The 22,383-nt window shown below is 38.3% G+C and overlaps 1 protein-coding gene across 8 annotated transcripts in view; it reads left to right on the forward strand.

Moving 5' to 3' along the window:
- The window catches only part of akap6 (A kinase (PRKA) anchor protein 6), a 279,219-nt gene extending 258,387 nt beyond the window's left edge, over positions 1-20,832 (forward strand). For 5 of the 8 annotated variants that reach the window (XM_001919913.8, XM_021467295.2, XM_073928151.1 and 2 more), the window contains 4 exons: positions 2,421-2,636; positions 7,180-10,191; positions 12,023-12,142; positions 20,157-20,832. In XM_001919913.8, coding sequence (XP_001919948.3) covers positions 2,421-2,636; positions 7,180-10,191; positions 12,023-12,142; positions 20,157-20,198 — 3,390 coding nt within the window. In that variant the 3' untranslated portion in view covers positions 20,199-20,832. The remainder of the gene's footprint in view (positions 1-2,420; positions 2,637-7,179; positions 10,192-12,022; positions 12,143-20,156) is intronic. The other 3 variants (XM_021467296.2, XM_073928152.1, XM_073928156.1) reach the window with 1 other exon arrangement.
- The last annotated feature ends 1,551 nt before the right edge of the window (positions 20,833-22,383 follow it).

A 22,383-nucleotide genomic window follows, 5' to 3' on the forward strand; every position in this document is an offset into this window, starting at 1 on the left:
AGTCATATAAACATATATTATTTGTGTTATTGTCAAACATTTAGAGTTTTAGTAACTTAAACACTTTAGGTTCAGTAAAAAAAAATCAAAACAACTAGCTACTCAAATTGTTTGATATTGCATCTAGCATTAGAGTTCAGTGAATTAATTCATAACTTAGGTTTGAGTCTTGCTTATTGTAATCAGTCTTTCATTAAGTCAACGCAACTTTTATATTTTAAGTTAAATTTATTTCATTTACTGATTTGTCACTGGTTTTACAGTGTATACTGTATATAACAATAACAATGATAACCATTACTCTTCTCTGAACTGATTTATGCACAGCATTTCAGGAGAATATATTTTAAATAACTGTAACTAAATGACAAAAATAAAAGGAAAGTGATCCATTTTCCTCAGAAAAGTCATTTAATTACAATAACTAGCTACTTTGTAACTATCACACCCAACACGGCTCCTCTTGTACTCCAAAAACGTTAACCAGCCGACAAGCTATTGTACCATAAAATATTTACATGCATCTTTAAGAAACTCCGAGCGCTACAATCCCCATCCGCCGCACGCCATTAAAACCCAGTGTCCATTCGAGTGCCAGTTTTCCATCACCTCTGTCAAAAGTTTCATCTCTATCAGCTCTTCTCCAGCGCATTTTACAGCCTCATTACCTGTTTAAAAGACATGGCTGAGCGGAGTATGCTAAAACAGAGGCGCCAAGCCCTCCAGGAAACAAAAAAATAAAATAAAATCCAATTTAAATGTAATGGTGTTTAATATTTATTGAAAAAAAATGTACAGAAAATGTAAGGCGCTGGCCGGGATTTGCATAAATTGTTCTGCGAATGTGTTTCGTCCCATTCTGCACACACGGACGTCTCTTTGCTGCATATTTTAAAGGGTGTTTTGGTGCAGGTGAAAGAGAAGAGCGTTCGAAAGCTTCAGGAGAGTCTATATGCTCCGACGCTTTCATTAAACAAGTGTCATAGCCGGACACTGAAGCATGCCAGCGCAGCTCTGTCCTTTAAATATTTGATTCTGTGGTGTTTATGGGAGAACGGGATGTGATTTACTTGCTCCTGACAGCCTGGATTGTTGCAGAGACCTCATCAAGAGCACTGGAGTCTCTCTCTCTTTCTCTCTCTATGTCATTGGCTCTGTCTCTCGCTCTTCATTCACTGTGTTCATTCATGCTATGAAAACTCACATGCATGACTTGCAATAAAACCTAGTGTTGTTAGTCATAAAATCTAAAGTCTAGATTTTTCAGTTGAGTAATTGTGATCCGTTTATATTTTTCCTTTCTTTTTTTATCACAAATTTGTGTTGGAGAGTGTTTTTGCATGATTTTAGAGGTCTAGTAAAATATCAGTTTTTGCTGTTTTACATTGGATATAAATCAAATTAAATTAAATTAAAAATTAAGGAACTAAACATTATTCATTCATTTAATGTTTGCAATATTTAATCATTGTTTATAGTTTTACATTTATTTATGTATTTATTTATTTGTTTATTTATTGTTTGTGGTATTTATTTATTATTTATAATTTTTATATTTATTTATTTATTATTGTTTATAGAATTTATTATTTATGGTTTTACATTTATTTATTTATTATGGCTTTACATTTATTAATATTATTTATTTTTCTGGTATTTTTATTGTTTATTGTTTTACAATAATTGTTTAATAATTATTTTATTAAAAATTTTAATGGTAGGATTTTACGTTTATTTATTTATTGTTCATAGTAATAATTTATTGTTTATGGTTTACATTATTTGTTTGTTTGTTTATTATTTATTATTTATGTTATTTATTTATTGTTTGTGGTATCTATTTATTTTTTATGGTTTATATTTATTTGTTTATTGTTTATGGTTTTATATTTATTCATTTATTGTTTATGGTTTTATATTTATTCATTTATTTTTTATAGTTTTATATTTATTATTTTATTGTTTTTGATTTTATATTTATTCAATTATTGTTTATGGTTTTATATTTTCTATTTTATTTTTTATGGTTTTATATTTATTCATTTATTGTTTGTGGTATTTATTTATTGTTTATGGTTTTATATTTATTTGTTAATTGTTTATGGTTTATATTTATTTATTTATTGTTAATGATAATACTATTGTTTATTTTAATTTCTATCAGCTACAGTGTAAAAGAGCTGTATAAAAGTATATTGTTTAGCATCCTTTTTACAACTTTTCCTATTTTTTCTCAGTTTCTTTATTAACGAACCTTTATTCGGTTATTAAGGAAAACTCAGTTTTGACGTAATTCTCAAAAATAAAAACTATACTAATAATAACTTGCTAAATAATGTAAAGATAAAAGCAGGATAAAATGTCAGGACACCAGTTGGTGGGTGAGTGTTTGCGGTGACTGATGGGTAATGTCTCCGCAGGCTCTGTGTGTGGAGGTGCGGGGTAGACGGAGGGGCATCTCCTCAATTCTGCGGCTCTGTCAGCGGCTGCTGGACGGGCCTGAACATCAGAGCTCAGAGTCTAAGCGTCAGTCTCTACAGCTCCTGCAGGTCAACCTGGAGAGACGCTGGGAGGCCATCATCATGCAGACGCTTCAGTGGCAGAGTCGACTCAAACGCTCACTCGGCAGAGACCAGGTCACTGACCCTTTACACTATAGCTACAAGACAACACATGCACTGCGTGGATATAAACAGGCTCTAGTATTCAATTCAACTTTATTTCTATAGCTATATAGCTACATTTCTACAATGTACATTGTGTCAAAGCAGCTAAATATAGAGGTTCTAGTAAATTGAAACTGCATCAGTCCAGTGTTCAGTGTTGAAGTTTAGTTAGTTTTGTTCTGTGTGGTTTAAATTTCATTGTTGAAACTGCAGCTCAACAAGTCTCAAATCAAGTAAGCTTGTGGCAACCGTGGGGAGGAACAAACTTCACCAATTGTCAAAAGTGAAGGAAAAACTAGACTTGAGATTTAACCTCTTCCCAAAACTCAATCATAAGCCAACGAAAGTCTTACTCTCCAGAAACGACTTCTGCTGCTTGTTCAAACTGCTTATTTAAGGGGGTAGGGGGTATTTGGGGAGTTAATCAATTTGTGTTGTGACAATATGTTGGAATTGTGTGAAACCCAGCAGTGTAAGTTAACTCAGTATCAAAAAACTTAAACTTAAAGATAATGGTCTTTTAGTTTATATACTGACTATTAGTTATTAGTTAATTAGTTATAAGTTAATGTATTGACTTACATGAATAAGTAATAAATCAGTAATAAATACATTACTAATTATTTGTTCATGTTAGTAAAAACATGTTTCCTGAATATATTGTGTGGGCAAACATTCACTAACAGAATCACAAACTTGCAAAGATGAAACTACAGCTTTTTTAGAAGCATTGTTTTCTTTTAATATAGGTCATATAGACTTAAATAGATTATAAACATATATGCAAATATGTAAACTAACATACAGTACACTCCGTACCTTTAATACAGATACCAGACTCTACCTGAAGTCTTGTCGTCGATCTCAGTTGTAAGTGCAATAAATAATAATTTATTTAATATGATTCTAGTTGATCATTTGGAAAAGTGGAAGAAGGTTGATCCAATCTGCATCCCAATCATCACAAATCAAAGGTGCTCTAGGATTGGCCAACCCTGTCACAAGACATGAATATTGTTGAGCATGTCTGGGGTAAGATGAAGGAGGAGGCGTTGAAGATGAATCCAAAGTATCCTGATGAACTCTGGGAGTCCTGCAAGAACGTCTTCTTTGCCATTTTAGATGACTTTATTATAATTAGAGTCAATACAGAGATGTATGGATGCAGTCTTACAAACTCATGGAAGTCATACACAATATTCATTCTTTTTTCACTGCAGCATGACTTTATATTCTATACTGTACATTATTCCTATTAGGTGACAAGACTTTTGTCTAAGCAAATCTGACTGTCCTAATTAAATAATAAAAAAATCAAGGCATGATCATATTTTATTTTTGGTAAATAAGCGTAATCTAGAGTGGAACCTGCATAATAAACCAAAATATCAGAGAATAAAAGTGTTTAAGCATTGATCTAACATTATTTTAATCTTTACATTTCAATTAATAGCTGTGAAATCACTAATGACAGGTCTAAACAACAAGGTTCAAACATCATATTTCAGAAAACAGTCATAACTAGCTAGTTAGTTTCTTCAACAATGCATCGTATGTTAAAAGTTCAGCAGCGAGTTTCATAGTTGTTTGGGGTTGTCAGTTTAATTGCGTTTGAGAAGGAGTTGTGGTACTGTTTACTGAAAACTGTGCGCTATGTACTGTATATTATTTAAAAAAAAAGGAGTTGTAGGCTCTGTTTGCATTATTTAGCAGCTAAAAGAATTATGCAAATTGGCACAAACAAGCTCAAAAAACACTGTTTGCATGGAGCAATTTCCCATCTTGAAAATGCACGCATACACCACTTTTAATTAAGCAAACATAATTTGCTACTTATATGACTAAAATAAGTATTTTTTTTTAAATAAGTCTATTTTTTATGTAATTTATGTAATAAAAAAACCATTGCTTGTTTAGTCAATTCTGTTCAATTTGGGGACAGTTTGTAATGTAGAAGGCATAATGTACATCCAGCTGGTGTTATACAAAGTGTCTTATATCTTTATGTCTTATATCTACAACTGTTATCCTGCTTAATTAGATTTTTCAGTTCAAATTCTCTTAAACATTGATAAATGGTTAGTTCAAGTGTTCACAATTAGCTGATGATTAATTTTAAAGGTTGTTTGGCATGCTGTCCCTGAGCTCATAAGATCCTCGAGCTTGGGGCTCCCTCCCGTTTACAAGGCAAGAGGGGAGTTTGAGCTCAGGTAGATTTCGAGAACTCCCCTGCTGTTGTAGCTAATGAACAGATTGTGATTGCTTTTACTACCTAGTAACTACTTATTAGGAGCATGTCTATGGTGCCGATTTGGATTAGTCAATTTACTTGAGTTGCATGTTTTTGGACGGTGGGAGGAAACCGGGGAACCTGGGGGAAACCCACTTGAGCACGCGAAGAACTTCTAAACTCTGCACAGAAACGTCGACTGGCTTGGTAAGGACTAGAACCAGTGACGTTCTTGCTGTGAGGCAACAGTGCTATTCACTGTACCACCGTGCCACCCATAGGAAAGGAGGAGGAGTAGGGGTGGAAGGGGGGATTCTTCAAAACGAAGATGGCTGTCATATGGAACTTAAGGTTTTTATAGTGGCTTAGGAATCATCTGATTGGTGAATTATAAATTGACCAGCTGCAAGCAACCATAAGCATGTGATCTCTCGAAATTAGCTTATAAATAAACTTCACATATATCCTTACTCTATCACCTGCCTTCGCTTGCCATGGATAGAAATTAATCAGATGTGAAGCTTAGTGTTTTAATCATTTAATGCATCCATTATAATTCTACAATTAATTATATATCATTCTAAAAATGAGCAATTTGATATAGTTTGTTCAACTAAAAATCACATTCTCATATATTTTATTCAACCCTACCAAACTGTCATTTTAAAGACCCCTTTATATGTTTCTCCACTCAAACGAAGCTGTCCAGGACAATTTGTTAGGCAGAAATACACTTGCACCAATAATATAGTGCAGCACCACTGTAGCAGTGCAATAAGAATGATGTATAAGGCAGGGAAAGTGGCCACATATTATTCTTGAATGCACAGAGTTAGGGGACAGTGGCTGGATGCGCTCCCCAGATACCCAATGTACTGTGAACTCAATCGATTACAGATGCTGCCAGAAATAACTGACTGTTCTTAATGCAGATTGAGTAACCCGTAGCAATGAAATAACTTGATCCGCTGTCCCCCTCCAGCACTGAAAGGGAGAAAGCAGTCTCTTAAAGGACATAACATGCGCATATACCATGTTCACCGCAGTATAAAAAGACTTCCCATCCTGAAAACGGAACCCTTAACTAGTTTCTTATTGTATGTGTGGGACTGTTACAGTGCGTGTTAAACGGGGGAGTGGGCAAAGGGCTAAACTTCGCCTTTTGTCATGTAGATGTTGTGCATTCCTGCATGGCAGCAGCAGGGCTCTGGGGAGGCTTCGTTCCTCATGCAGAAAAGCCCAGCAACCTGTTTGTGAATGTCCACTCACTTACACGGGAAAGACAAATTACTCGGCCCTCGCTCAGCTTGACCTTGCGGGGCTGAAGTGCAATTTCACTTTTTTTTTTTTTTTTTTTTGCGGTTGCAGAAGAAAGGAAAAGAAAAATAATAGGGAGAGTTTGTTTTTGTGAATACAGTACACTTTGTGAGATGATGAAATAGCTGACTGTTGAATGCTTCAGGAGGCCTTGCTCACAACAAGTCTTGTGTCTGAACGAAATTCCAATCGTTACTCTTTCATTTTTTTTTTTTTTGGAGGATTTTTCCCTTTTTTTATTTTTACAATATCAAGAATTCTGTTTGAAGGTCATTGAAAGACAATGGTTTTTAAGTTAACTTTCACCTGCTCTTAAACCAGTGCAATAGAGGCTGTTAAAAGGAGAAAGGCTTTAATTGACAATGTCAAGCTATTAAAGGATTGCAGTATTACACTGAATAGAAGATGGCAGAAATCTCATGCCTTACTAGACCGTCTTGTTTAACTTTCCACAAAATGGCAAAATTACTTTGGTAATGACGTGACTAAAGGTTATAATTAGTCTATCTGATTAAAACGTTATGTGCTGCAATCGGGGTACAAATGTTAGCTGAGGCAGCTAACTGAAATTATTTTTATTTGATTAGACTGATTGATTGTTCTCACAGTTGAGGCTTTTTATCATGCGCTAGCAATCCAAGCCTGTGCATTAGTATTTTCCTCATCAGCAGAAAGAGAATAAACAGAAATCTAATAAAAATTCATTTAATGGGATATATGACATACAAAGCAAGTGTTAGATTTGCCAGTTTATTAGATTAATGAGATAAAGAGGATCATATAAATAGACTCTTCCCGCTTAAACAAGATGCAAAGCAATTTGTGTCATCATGCACTGCACTGAATGCCCATATCTATGCAAAAACGTGTTTGTCATAAATTAACTTGGCATTTGATCTAATTAAAAGTGCAATCAAGAATTTATATGCCTTGTCATCTTCTTTTTTCTCTCTCTCTCTGCTGCAGGTCCCTGGGAACCTCATTGAGCCTTCGCTCATGGACCTCCATGGCCTGACAGAAGACTCTTGGGAGTGGGACGAGATGGACATGACCATCAATATGGAGACGCAGAACTGTGAAGATGAGGAAACTCCTGGATCTAAATCACACCTTAATTCCCCAAAGGAGCCTTCGAGTCTCACTGAGTCATGCCCAACTGACACACAGTGCGCTCCATCTTCCCATGTTTATCAGGTGTACAGTCTGCATAACGTAGAACTCTATCAACAACCCCAATATAATCACAAATCATCTCCAGCCAAAGCGCAGCAATCACTGCTCAAGAGAGTGAGCATGGATTCATCCTTCTCCTCGGCTGAATCTCTACCTGATATCCTGGGAGACCTGCTGAGAGGGAAACAGAGGCTGCTATCAGATTCAGCCAGGAGATCAGAAAGCGAAAGTGGGATAGTAAGTGAAGGGGACACAGAGACCTTGGGTAACTCTGAAATTTGCCTGCTGTGCCAGAGCGATGATTTAAAAGTTTGCGTTACCCTCACTCCTCCTATCAGAGAAGATTCACATAATAGAGACAGAGTCTCAGATGAGGACATAGACAGAGTTTTGGAGCGTGCCAACAAGTGCGCTGAATATGGTGACAGTCTTACCATTGTGAAGAGAGACCAGCGATGCCATGGCACGAGAAAGAAGAGAGATGATTGTGGAGAAAGCAGAAAGAAACATCGCAAGGAGCCTGTGAAGATCCTTGCCAAAGGCCTCGGGCTATGCCAAGAGTCTGGCGATGAAAATCCCAGCATGAGTGGAGATGATGAGAGAGTGACTACACACCGAAAGCTCCAAAAGGAGTTTGCACAGCTCTCCCAGGGGTCTTCCCTAGACTCCCTTTATGCAGTGGGAGAACTGTTCCCAACAAGCAAAGAGACACTCACTCGTAGCACTTCCCTAGAAAGTTGGCTTGCTCCGTGTAAGAGTGCAGAGGACGGGGGAAGTAAGGAAAGTCTGAGGGACATCGGATCGACTGTGGAGCCCACTGGGGAACTCAGCAGAAGAACTCTAGAGCTTCTGAAACGCCTTGAGAACATCCAAAGCCCACTCGCTCTGAAGATGACGCGCAGTGTGTCTGACGTAACGCTCCAGAGCAGCTCACTGTGGCGTGGGTCACGCTCGGCTGGCGCTCCCTCCTCCATTAACGAGAGCTCGGCAGCCTCCCTGACAGAGCTGAGCAGCACTGAAGACTCCTCGGTGGCATCCGAAGACTTAGCCGTGCAAATGAACCGCTGCATAGCTGCTGAATCCAATGCTTCCTTCCGAAAACATTGCCACAGCCAGCAACAAGCGGATGAGACAGATGCTAGTATCAGTATGGTTGTTAACATTTCATGCACATCAGCCTGCACCGACGATGAAGAAGACAGCGATCTTCTCTCCAGCTCCACTTTGACTCTCACCGAAGAGGAGCTTGGTATTAAAGATGATGACTCTAGTGTAACCTCAGAGGAAGAGTACATCGAAGGCTCCTTCGCTCTTGGGTTGGATTACATAAAGGGTGAGTTTCAAAGCTGGATGAAGCCTCGATCTCAGATTAGAGAGAAAAACGAGGCAGATCTGGTGGATGAACTGCAGTGTGGCACCCTGTCTAGAGACATCCTGTCACCTATTAAGACTGCCAGCGATCGGCAGTTTCTCAGCAGATCTGCATTGAGGCTCCTGGAAGCCAACACTAATGCTAAAAACGAGAGTCTCAAGCACCGGGAGGTGGATGGGAACCGCCGGGATGCCACCAGGAACTATATCAGCTGCTTTGTGGATGATATGGAAAACGGCAATGTCGAGAGCTCTCACATCAAAGCCAAAGACGAAGATGATGAGCTGCTGAGGGAGGAGGGAAGTCTGCTAACCAAGAAAGGGGAGCCATTTAAAGCCTCCTACGGGGTGGATGCTACCACGGGCATCAAAAGCAATATGCTGACCACCACCTCTCCATCCTCATGTGAACAGTTGAGCTTGGGCTCCCTGGAAGGGCAGTTAAAAGGCGAGCTGCCTTGTCACAATTCTCGCCGTCCCTCCCCTTCACTGTCTCCAATAGATGATTGCTCGGGGTTAGCAGCACACACTCTCAGCCGACAGAAGCAGCTTGCCGCATTTCTGAACGACGTCCACGAAAACCATCAGGAAGGCTCTTCAGATTGCTGCAGTCACCCCTCTTTTATGTCCAAAGAAGCCAGGAGTGAAAACGTTCATGACTTTGTGATGGAGATCATCGACCTGACATCTGTGGCCCGGAAAACCAAAGAGGAGCCGACTGAGGTTTGCAGCCCAACGTCTGTATCTCAGATAAAAGAGAAGGTCCTCGAGCACTCCCATCGGCTTATTCATTTGAGAAAGGGCGACTTTTACTCATATCTCTCGCTGTCTTCACATGACAGCGATTGCGGAGAGGTCAGCACATGCACCGAGGACAAGAGCAGCACCCCGATCCTTTCCTGTAGCCCAGATATCCGTGACGAAGAGCCGCTGTTTGAGGCCTGTACGGAAGAAGTGTACCTAGGCCCTCCTCTCTGTTACAGCATGTCCATTAGCAAACGGCCCACGAGACATGGCGCCAAACTAATAGAGCCCCTCGCTCTCCTAAAACCTTCATCGGGCTGCGATGAATACCAAAAAGCACATGGTGTTTCTGAAGCAAGTGTAGCTGGTAGCCAGTCAGAGTGCCATAATGAGGCGCCTTATCTTAATCCTTTACCATGTGAAACCCCGATAGATACTGTTGAATGTTTTGCAGATACTAAAATGCTTGAATCCAATATTTCCCCTGTAATGACTAAGATAAGAGTCTCTTGCTCCACTACAAATCCTTTAAAAGAGGATGGCAGCCTTTATATTAATCCCAAAATTAACTGTCCGCTGATAAGGAAGACTGATAGCGATGAAAGGGCTCCTGCTTCACAGTTGATGAAACAGAAGAATGTCGGGAAAGGGCGCCGCTCTCTGCTGGAAGCCAGGTCGACTCATAAACAGGTGTGTTTCGACATTACACCGCGCTCTATCTGCTTGTAATGAGAGCGGTGTGCGTTTCTGCCGAATTCATCTCATTGACTAAATATTTAAGAGGGGATTTTTATTCATTCTCTCGCAGCCCCTTCTCACCCTCCCCTGCGCTTTCCCCCTGAAGTGCTAATGGAAGAAGGATTTGCAGACGTAGATTTAAAATTTTAAGGTCTACAGAACAGAATAATCATAATCAGTCAGATTATATTATGATTCATAAGCAAGAATGCGGCGAGGATCATTACTTAATTTCATGACTGAATTAGCATGTATTTGTGTTCTTTTTAAGTACTTTTCTATTTCATATGCAAACTTCTCTCTCTGCCGGCTTCCAACTCTGTCTGCAAATCCTGCGTTTGACCTTATATCAGGCGAATTAAGTTACTGCTTTTCAGCTAATCGTTGAGTCTGAAAACACAGAATTAATTTTACTCGAGCCATCAATTGAATTGCTGTGTTTTAAGTATTGCATAAAGGCATATGGATTTCATTAAAATAGCTGGATGAAAAAAGCAAGGGAACTGTAACAATCTTTATCGTTTCAACCTCCAATCCTGTTCATACCCCTGCTTATATTTGCTTATATATACATCAACTGTCTTAGTATCCTTTCATTCTTTCTTTGTCCGTTCGACCATCTGTCCTTTTTTCCTTCCTTCCTTCCTTCCTTCCTTCCTTCCTTCCTTCCTTCCTTCCTTCCTTCCTTCCTTCCTTCCTATCTGTGTATCCATCTTTTCATTCATCCATCCATTCATCCAATCATTCATCACCCACCAATTCTTTTTTGTCTTTCCTTCCTTTCTTCCTGTGTATCTGTCCTTCCATCCATTAATCCATCCATGCATCCATCCTTTCTTTTTTTCTCTTTTATTTTCTTTCTTTCTTTCTTCTTTCTTTCTTTCTTTCTTTCTTTTTTCTCTGTTCGACCGTTTGTTCTTACTTTCTTCCTTCCTTCATTCATTCTTTTTTTCCTGTCTGTGTATCTATCCTTCCTATCTATCTATCTATCTATCTATCTATCTATCTATCTATCTATCTATCTATCTATCTATCTATCTATCTATCTATCTATCTATCTATCTATCTATCTATGTATCTATCTATCTATCTATCTATCTATCTATCTATCTATCTATCTATCTATCTATCTATCTATCTATCTATCTATCTATCTATCTTTCTTTCTTTCTTTCCTATCTTTCTTTCTTTGTCTGTTCGACCGTCTGTCTTTCCTTTCTTGCTTCCTGTGTATTTTTCCTTTTATTCATCCATCTTTCTTTCTTCCTTTCTGTCTGTGTGTATCTATCCATCCATCCATCTTTCTTATTTAATTTAATTTAATTTAATTTAATTTAATTTTGATATATTTTAATGTAAAGTTTAAATACAGCAATATAAAGTTTTAATGTTAGAATTTAAAATATTCAATATTAAAAATGTAATTTTAAAATGTTAATATTAGAATTGAATTAACAATTTAAATACTATCATTTAATTTATATTTTAAATATTATAATTTATTTCCCAGTATTGGGTTTTGGGTGGAAGGGCATCCGATGTGTAAAACGAATACCTGAATAGTTGGTGGTTCATTCCGCTGTGGCTTAGGGACTAAGCCGAAGGAAAATTAATGAATAAATATTATAATTTTAATTTATATTTATATTTAAATTAGAATTTAAATATCAGTCCATTGTAAACAACCCGAAAAGTTCAGCACAAACTAAGAGAATAACAAGAAACGTGAAAACATGGAATAAATGAGGGAAGTAACCTTTCTGTGTTTTGGTGTGTCTTGCAGCTGCCGAGGTCAGAGAGCAGCAGTGGTGTTGCGCAGGGCTGCAGGGCTCAGATCAGTGGTGCACAGACTGATAGCTCATCTGCAGGAACAACTAGAGTCAGCAGCAGGCCTCAGGTCAAGGTAGGTGCTGGAGGAGCCGCTTCAACACACACAACTGAGAAACAGCCGCAGGGGCTTTTCTCCATGCCAAGCGTTACATTGCAAACAACCCCATTTTCCAGTTCACTCCATACTGCGCGTTAGCATGATTTATTAGCAGTGGCTTTGAAATGAGCCTGTATTGTGTTCATTTTTTTTTCTTTGGTTGTTGGTTGCACACAATGTGAATAGTGTCAACAAAAGTAAAAACATTGACACTGAATGCTGAAATTGATTTTTCAAAAATAATGATTTTTTTCTGAAAAATTATTACTGAAATTATTCAAAGTGCTGACATAATATTTTAAATAACTAATTTCTAATTAGTTATAAGTGTGTGTCCGAAGCCACTTTTCCTATTTAAAGGACAAAAAAATTACGCTTTGTGCCCTGGTGCATGTTCTAACAGGGTTGTGCTTATTCTCTTATTGAGTTCTGGGTGTGTTTTGAGCATAACATGCATTAAACCAATCAGAGTCACATCTAACATTCTCTTTAAGAGTCAGTTGTGTCGTGCCGTGGCACATTTGCTATTTATATGGTAGACTTGTGGAAGTGGAAAAGCTAAATGGTAAAACGCTTCAAGAAAACAGTTAAACAAACCATCTGCAGTGAGAATAAAGAACGAGCCTCATCCATTCGGCCTCTTTACTTTCTCTTTACTGTTAAGGCTCATACACAATGGGATGTTTTTAGTTTGCGTTTATCAACAGCAATTTTCCAAGACGTTCTTCTTGATTCACACCAAACGATTTTCACTGGCGTCGAACTGAAGAGTGCAAAATCACTCCTTGATGTTAGATTGCGATACAAAAATGTAAGCTTCTGACAATCACTTGTAACACAAAAGAAGAATACAGAAAAGTTGACATGCTTGTTGTTAAAGTTACTGGCGATTCGAACACGCATGGATGTTTCAAGCAGTAGCTCCAGCTCTAACAATGAAGAAATGATTATTGTTTACCTGTGCAATGAGCAGCTCCATGTTCATATCGCCTCTGGGCATCTTCTTCAGTGTGCACTCGCATTGACAGTTTTGCGATTGAGCGCCTCTCAGTGCTGTTTACTATAACTTTAGCAGCTCTGTGCACAAGATCAAAAGTGCCAATCTGATTGGTGGAGAAGGAACACGCAAGCATAAGGCTTTAATTTCTGGTGTTTTTTTGTGCGTTGGTGTTCACGATCACATTGGCGCTCTTTATTTATTCACGAGGTGTTAAAGGTTGACGGAAAACGTGAGCAAAAAACATCCCGGTGTGCACATGCCTATACTCTTTACTCCTTTCGTAGATTAGGTGTTGTACGCACTCCATTGAAGACATCTCTTAGATAGTTAATTTCGTTTAAGCGCAAAGATTTGTTTCAAATCTATTTCTAAATACAGTTCTAATTTCCAGCAAACCAATAAATTAACAATAATAAGGAGGTGTGGTCAAACAAGTAATATCCAAACACACGTCCTATTCCTATGCCTCATACAGTCATGCATACGTCTCTAAAACCTGACAGGTGGACAAATCTAAAATTGTTTGTATTAAAACAAATATACAAATGAAAATGCATATAATAAATAATACTGCTAATAAAAATAACAATATAGCAAAAATACGAATTGTCATGAATAAACTGAAAAAAGACCCTCGACATAAAGAAGGCATGGAGGCAGTGGTGTTTAAATTTTTGTAGAAAATGATAATATTTGTATATTTTTAGTCTTTTATTTCATAACTAAAGATATTTGTGTATTGCTGTACATCCTGTGTGTATTAAGCAATGTGTAACCGTTTGAACCTGCAAAGGTGCATAACTAAAGCACTCTGTGCTGGACTTTAGACTACCTTTTAGTTGGTCAATTGCACAGTCTATTTCAGTTTGTCAAAATAGCAACGCGCCAACAATATGCCTTAACACTACTCCTTTATAGACCATTTCAATATTGTCATGTAATTGGCCCCTGAACATTTCCTGCTTGTTATCAAACTATTTCATAACTATAACAAAAGGCAATTCAATCATAACTTAACATTAAAACAGCTATCATAACATTATATATCTTTTTAGATTCTCAGAAGCTGTAGAAATTAAAAATGTACAACAGGAAACACGTTGGGGCCATTGTTTTTGTTTACATCCCTCAAAATGGTCTATAGGCCGGCACACTCTTGAGTCCACAAAGTGGAATTAATGGATTTGCTATTTAAACAACGTGGCGCAAAATGTGAAAATTAGGGTTGTGCTGATCTGAAAATAGCAAAAAAATTGTGCCAAACAAGTCTTGCGCCTTATTTCGCAGAGTGTATAATAGGGCATAATTTATTTTATTTTTGCCATAATGACAGTACATGATATTTTGCTAGTAATTTTGCAAGATACTAATATTCAGCTTAAAGTGACATTAAGTTAATTGGGTTAGTTAGACATGTTATTGGAAAACTGAAATAAAATTCTTAAGTGGTGTAACAATATTATAATTATTAACCTTAAGAAATATTTAAAAACAACGAAAAACTGTGTTAATTTAAGACTTTCTCCTAAAGAAAAAATGCAATTGGAAATGTCCTTGCTCTATTAAACATCACTCTGGAAATATTTGAAAAACAATTAAAAAGACAACCCCAAATCTGTAACATGGATGCCGGGGTACAATGAAGTTGAGGCTCCAAATGCAGTTTGTAAACTCAGTCATGCAGTCATGCTGGAGTCATGCAGACAATGGTCAAAACAGGAACAAACAGTATCATGAGAAAAATCCAAAATTGCCATTCTGGTTACAGGCAAAGAGGTCAATACAAAACAACATAAACGAGAAACAAGGCAAGGGTCAGAAAACAAAGGAAGGCTAGACAATAGAATGTTTTGTAATGCCACACGATAACAAGACTCAGCACTGTGTGTGTGCAAGCTTGGTGTATAGATATACTAATCCGGAACTGGTGTGGAAGTAAGGTGCCTCCAGCGTGTCCTAAGTCTGCCCCAAGGCCTCCTCTCGGTGGGACATGCCTGGAACACCTCCCTAGGTAGGCATGCAGGAGGCATCTGAAACAGATTCCCTAGGCACCTCAGCTGACTTCTCTCGATGTGGAGGAGCAGCAGCTCTACTCCGAGCTACTGCAGAGTGACAGAGCTCTTCACACTATCTATAAGGGTGCACCCTGCCACCCTTGAAGGAAACTTATTTCTTGTGCTTGTATCCAAGATCTTGTCCTTTCGGTCATGACCCAAAGCTCATGAGCATAGGTGAGAGGAACGTGTATTGAATGGTAGTCGAGAGCTTTGCCTTTCGACTCAGCTCCTTCTTTAACACAATGGACCGGTAAATCGACCGTATTACTGCTGCTGCTGCAACAATCCGCCTGTCAACCTTACGTTCCATCCTCCCCTCACTCATGAGCAAAACCCCAAGATACTTGGGGCAAGCCACCTTTTTTCGGTGGACCACTATGGCCTCAGACTTGAAGTTGCTGACACTCATCTCAGCCAGGCTGAACTTGGCAGCAAACCACTCCTGTGCATCTTGAAGGGCCATGTTTGATGAAGCCAACAGAACAACATCTTCTGCAAATAACAGAGATGGAATCCTGTGATCCCCGAACCGGACTCCCTCCGGCCCAAGGCTGCACATGTAAATATGTAAAAATATTTGCAGGAGGGCTGATCATTTTGCCTGCTTCATGAACATAAACGAACATTGCTGCACATTAAATAAACAATAATACCTGCAGCAAGTTAGCATAGTATATGGTGTCTTTGGAACGAGTCTGTTTTGTTTTCTTTCTTCGGGTTGTGAAATTCGGCTTGATAAAAGCCCCGAGGCTCACTTCAGGATGACGCAGATGGCCAGTCTGCACCGCCAGTGTTATGCTTTAAATTATAGGCCACTGTACTTTCTACATGATGACTCCCTTACCAGTAAATTGGTCTGAAAAGCCTTCATTACGTAACGCCAGTCTATGTATCCAATGGGGTTAGTCTTTTGAATTGTCTTCCCATTTTTCTCCGTCTTCCTCTGTTTCTGTGGCCTCATCAGCGCAGGGGCTGAAATAATGAACGTGTGCTGGGCGGCAATCATTTTTCTCTTGATGAAAAGCACATACAGCAGATGGAAAACTTAAAGAGAGGCGCTCTCTTATTCCCTCACAAACGTCCAGACTGCAACAGTATAGCGCGCACTGTAATCTGGCTGAATTAACAGATGGAAACACACAGACTTTAGAGCGGGTACAGCACTGGACAGCAGGTCACTTGCAGCGTTTGGCTCCCTTTAAATTCATGAGAGAGACTTTGAATTGAATCGGTGACAGGATGTTGAATTACAATGAACCATCCTTCTTTATCTATCTATCTATCTATCTATCTGTCTGTCTGTCTGTCTGTCTGTCTGTCTGTCTGTCTGTCTGTCTGTCTGTCTGTCCGTCCGTCCGTCCGTCCGTCCGTCCGTCCGTCCGTCCGTCCGTCCGTCCGTCCGTCCGTCCGTCCGTCCGTCCGTCCGTCCGTCCGTCCGTCCGTCTGTCTGTCTGTCTTTCTTTCTTTCTTGTTCGTCCGACCATCCTTCCTTCCTTTCTTCCTTCCTTCCTTCCTTCCTTCCTTCCTTCCTTCCTTCCTTCCTTCCTTCCTTCCTTCCTTCTTTCCTGTCTGTATATCTATCTTGCCATCCATCCATCTATCTATGTATTCTTTCTTTGTCCTTGACTGTCCTTCCTTTCTTTCTTCCTGTGTATCCATCCTTGCATCCATTTATCCATCCATCCATCCATCCATCCATCCATCCATCCATCCTTCTTTCTTTTTTTCTTTCTTTCTCTATTCGACCGTCTGTTCTTCCTTACTTCATTCAATCCATCATCCATTCATCTTTCTTTCTTTCTTTCTTTCTTTCTTTCTTTCTTTCTTTCTTTCTTTCTTTCTTTCTTTCTTTGTTCGATCTTTTTTATTTCTTTTTTTCCTTTTCTGTCTTTCTGTCATCCTTCCTTCCTGTGTATGTATTCATTGCTGTCTGTCCATCTTTATGTGTATCTATCGTTTCACATTCAAATTTGGATTGTTTGCACTTTATAAGCTTAATTTAGTGTGTTTGCACTTTATAAGGAAATGTAGTCCATTTTAAAGGCAGTTGTGAACGCACCCGCTAACACTTTGCAAATATTTGTACACATAAAAGTGAGTGTTGGTGTGTAAGCACTGCATTAATGAATGATGAAATGATATGAGTTGTATGATACAAAAGCAAGGTCATCTTGAAGATTGTTAGCTGGTTATTGGCCTGAGGCTTGCTGGAGACATTGAAGAGCAGAGAAACATCAGTCTCTGCAGACTCCACCATATCAGCCCTGCAGTCACTGCGCTCAACAAACACACACTCATCCAGTCCAATGCATTATTGAGCATATGTGACTATTAGACATCATAGGGAATCTTGTGGAGATTTGGATTTTACTATCATGTATTAATTCATGTATTCATTAAAAAAAAATCATTTGAAATGTAATTTTCTATTAATTTAAAATATAATAATTATAATGATAATAATAATAATAATTCATGATTTTTATATAGCATATTTTTTAGACACTCAAAGCGCTTTACACATTTTTGATAGGAATCTCCTCGTCCGCCACCAGTGTGCAGCATTTACCTTGATAAAGCGATGCCAGCATATTGTGCTGGACCGCACACCACACACCAGCTAATTGGTGGAGAGAAGACATGAAGTGTGTGTGATGAAGCTTATTATATGGGGTGATTCGGAGGTCAATGCGCAAATGTAGCCAGGTTGCTGAGGTTAAAACCCTACTCTTTTTTTTTTTTTTTTTTTAATGGACATCCTGGGATCTCATCGGAAAAACTACGCTCTCTGAACGGTATAGAGTCTCCATCAATATACTGGGGTGTTAAGACCCACACAGATAGTAGGTTGAGTGCCCCTCTGCTGGTCTCACTAACACAACTACTGCGAGCAACCAGTTGTAGCAACCAGTACATCCAGGTACTGACCAGGAGCAGCCCTTCTGTGCTCCAGTGGGCGACCATGTGATAGTTGCAAAGAGCTAGCTGCTGTGATCTTTCTAATCCGAAGTCAAAGGCTTATTAAAGATATAAAATATTATTAATATCAATATGAAAAAACAAATAATTAAAAAAATGAAAGAATTTTGCTTACCAATGTTGCGTTAGGCGGTTCATTCCGCTGTGGTAACCTTGGATTAATAGAAAATGAATGAATGAATGTTGCATTAAGAATGATGTGAAAATTATTTATTTATTGTTAATCTTTTTAACTAATTATAAACTTTTTTAATTAATTTTTTTTATATAATTACATTTCAAATACTTGCTTTCTTATAAAAGGGTAGTTAAAAATGTAATTATATTCCTGGTATTAAATTACAATTTTCAGCATCATTCCTCCAGTCTTCCGTGTGACATGCATTGTAAAAACCAATAAACTGACTAAAACTATTAAATTGACTTGACTTAATTTTAATAACTGTGCATAGTTCACTTACTTAACAATTTTAAAGCAATGGATTTACTCACTATTTTTAAGTTAAATCAACTAATCACTTTAAAATAAACAGTTACTTTGCTTTTTAAAGTAAAATAAACTAATCAGTTCTTACATTGTGCTTTTTTAAAAAAAAAAAATTGTAATTCATACAGTTAAATTCACAATTATTAACCCTCCTGAATTATTAGTAGCACCCCCTCCCAATTTTTCGACCCGCAATTTCTGTTTAATGCTATTTTTATTAATTAAACACATTTCTAAACATAATAGCTATAATAACTCATTTCTATTAATTGATTTATTTTATCTTTGCCATGAGGAAAGCACATAATATTTTGCTAGATATTTTTCACGACACTAATATTCAGCTTAAAATGACAATTAAAGGACAATTTAGGGTAAATAGGCAAGTCATTATATATGTTAGGTAGTGGACGCTGGCAACAAATGTGCCGATCTAAATGCAGTTTATTAAAGGACAAGTTGTACAGGCAAAGGTCAAAAACGGGCAAAACAATAGTGTAATGAAGTTTACAGCCCTTTGGCTGCCGGGAAGAAGGAGGCGGAGAACCGACGCAGGTTTAAAATATTTAATAATAACAATGACGGCAGCTCCTCACGGAGACTGCCGTCTAAACCAAAACAAACGGATGGCAGCTCCTCACGGAGACTGCCGTCAAACTGAAAACAAAAGTAAAATATGTCCCGGTCCTCTCTCGGCTTCCTCTGCCATCATTCCTCCTTTTATTGTCCAGAGCTCCTTCCGTGGGATCCGAAGCAGGTGCGCACCGCAGGTGTATCCACTTACGCGGTGGCCTCACTCCGTTCCCACGGCTCTTGGCCACGCCCCCTCCCCACAAATAGCATAAAGGTAATCCAATAAACATGGTCAAAATTACAGGCGAGAGGTCAGGCTAGGTGGTAAAGGGTCAAACCAGGAACAAGGCAAGAATCAAAAACACGAAAACAAACAAGGAAAAAGTGCTTCGCAATGTTCGAAAAGAAACAAGACTCAGCAATGTGGATGTGAAAGTGGAGTCTAGGTAATCAGGGAAAATGAGCTACAGATGTGTCTATGTGTGAATGTCCAGATTATTGTCAGCTGTTGCAGGGGTTGATAGGTGCAAAGAGTTCTGGGAGTTGTAGTTCAGAATACTGGAAGTACTCTCCAGTAAAGAAAACACCGCTGGCAATCACAATGGTTTATTCTGTAGACAATCGAAAAAATATAGCTTAAGGGGGCTAATAAAATTGACCTACAAATGTTTTTTTTTTTTTTTTTATTTATTAAAAACTGCTTTTATTCTAGCTGAAATAAAACAAATTTATCCAGAAGAAAAAATATTATCGTAAACACTGTGAAAATGCCTTGCTCTGTTATACATAATAATAAAGAAAATCACAGGAGGGCTAATCATTTTGACTTCAACTGTATATTTATATACTGTGTTTCTAACCATATGAATATGTGTTTGTGTGTTTTACCTGTAGAGATTGTCCGGAAGTGTGACCTCCTCTGTGAGTAAACCCTGACTGATGGACTGAAGGCTGTCTGAGGCATTTTTTGTTGGATGGTCTGGAGAGTTCCTGCATGGTCTGACACTTAACACATCTAAACTCCTTCATCCTCTTCCTCCAAGCTGCTCTACTATTTACCCAAACCCTTTACTCTCCTGGTGACCAGAACTCAAACACTGTAAACCTCCCTCAGCAGTCTTCCATCTTTCCTATAATCCTCTTCTGTCAGATCCTGATGAGCGAATCAGTAATGTGCTCCTGATCGGCACGTAAAAAGCTTCACGTTTTGGTTTTTTCACGTAGCGCCACAATTTCTATGCAACACGACGGTTGTGTGGCATGTGATTTTATGGCTGTTTGATGCGATTACTGTTTTTTTTTACTCCCTGAAAAACAAAGAAATGTATCAACATTTTGTGCCTTGCAGTTACTGTGTGTGCGGTGCGAAAGCAGACATGCGGCAAGGCTGAGATCGACTGTAAATATGTAAACTGTACGTTAAGACCCTGATGTATAATGATGTCATAATACTTCATGTTACCGTGTTACTGTTTGTGTTTCGTGACGTGGATTAATAGCTACTGTTAGACTGCATGGGGAAGTATGTACAAGGACAACTTCCATAAATAAACACAATTTATTGAATTTATTCGCGGCTTTTCTATATATTTAGATAGATTGTTGCTTGTTTTTGTTTTTTTTACTAGATTATCACTGTTAATTGTATTGTATATACAATATATTGCAGGCATTTGAATATTGGTGCTTTAATAATTGGGCATGTTGTCTGATTTTATGGGGTAAGTTGTCACAATGTGAGTCTTGGTTATTGATATTTATCTTAGCATTTTATGTAAGTAATTTTTAAGTAATACGCACCATTTTTATATATTAAATATTGTATTTATTTTTATTCACTAGGTATACACTACCTGACAAAAGCAACCCAGGCTCATTCTGAAAACGTAGTCTCGCGGACGTTTCTGGAGACCGCGAAATACGTCCCGGGAGATACATATTTTTGCACTTTTTGTTTTTGCGAATCAACGAGAGGACACTGTGTGCGCTTTTTTGCATCTCATTTGCCTCTAGCAGCTGTTAACAGCTCCTTCTCTTCTTTTACTGAATGACTGAATGATTGACTGGGCGACCGGCCAATCGACCAACCCACCCCTCCTCTTTCCCTAAACCCAACCAATTTTACCAATTGACCTGCCTGCCTGCTTACTTCCCTAAACCCTGCCGTTTACAAAAGCTGTCCAGAAAAAGAAAAGCCCTTGTCTGATTTTTCAAATGTTTTCAGATTTTACCATATTCTCACGGTTGTTCACTTATTCGTTTTAATTTGTTTTAATTTAATTTAATTTGTTTTTAATTCGTTTTAACTAGTTTTTGTCTTACCTGATTTCTGGAACCACTCTTTCCCGGACTCAAACCCGGTCGTCATCATGGTCAACTCCTCTCTGCGTCTCAAGTCCGCCGGTGTACACGACAAGCTAACTGGACAATCTGGTTGCAGCGGGAAAGCACTCCACATGGAGGAAAAGGTCAACCGGAAAGTGCCAAAAGTAATGGCGTCATACCGCCCCCGCAGCGTTCACTTAAAAAAAATGAAATGCTGCCATACGTACTTCCGGCTATATAATTTGCGGTCTCCAGAAACATCCGCGGGACTACGTTTTCAGAATGAGCCTGTGTTAGACAAAAGTCTTGTCGTCGATCTCAGTTGTAAGAGCAACAAATAATAACTTGTCTTCTAGTTGATCATTTAGAAAAGTGGCCAACCCAGTCACCAGACATGATTATTATTGAGCATGTCTGTGTTAAGATGAAGGAGGAGGCATTAAAGATGATTTCAAAGCATCATGCTGAACTCTGGGAGTCCTGCAAGAATGCTTTCTCTGTCATTCCAGATGACTTTATTAATAAGTTATGTATTAATACTTAATAATAAGACTTTATAAATATTATTACAATTGTATTTTCACTCATTTATTTATTTTCCTTTCGGCTTAAGCCTGGTTTTTACTTCTGCGTGGAGAAATGTGCGTAGCCGTGCATTTATACTTCTGCGTGCTGTTTGTGTTGCTCTGCAATAACACTTCAGAAACTCTAGTTGGCAGTAGTTGTATATGTTCATCTGTGTCGAGTTTTTTCGCTGGTGTTTTGTTTTTTCTAAATGCTACCTTAATGTACAAGT

Source organism: Danio rerio, chromosome 17 (assembly GCF_049306965.1).
Source record: "Danio rerio strain Tuebingen ecotype United States chromosome 17, GRCz12tu, whole genome shotgun sequence".
In the NCBI taxonomy this organism is placed as follows: domain Eukaryota; kingdom Metazoa; phylum Chordata; class Actinopteri; order Cypriniformes; family Danionidae; genus Danio; species Danio rerio.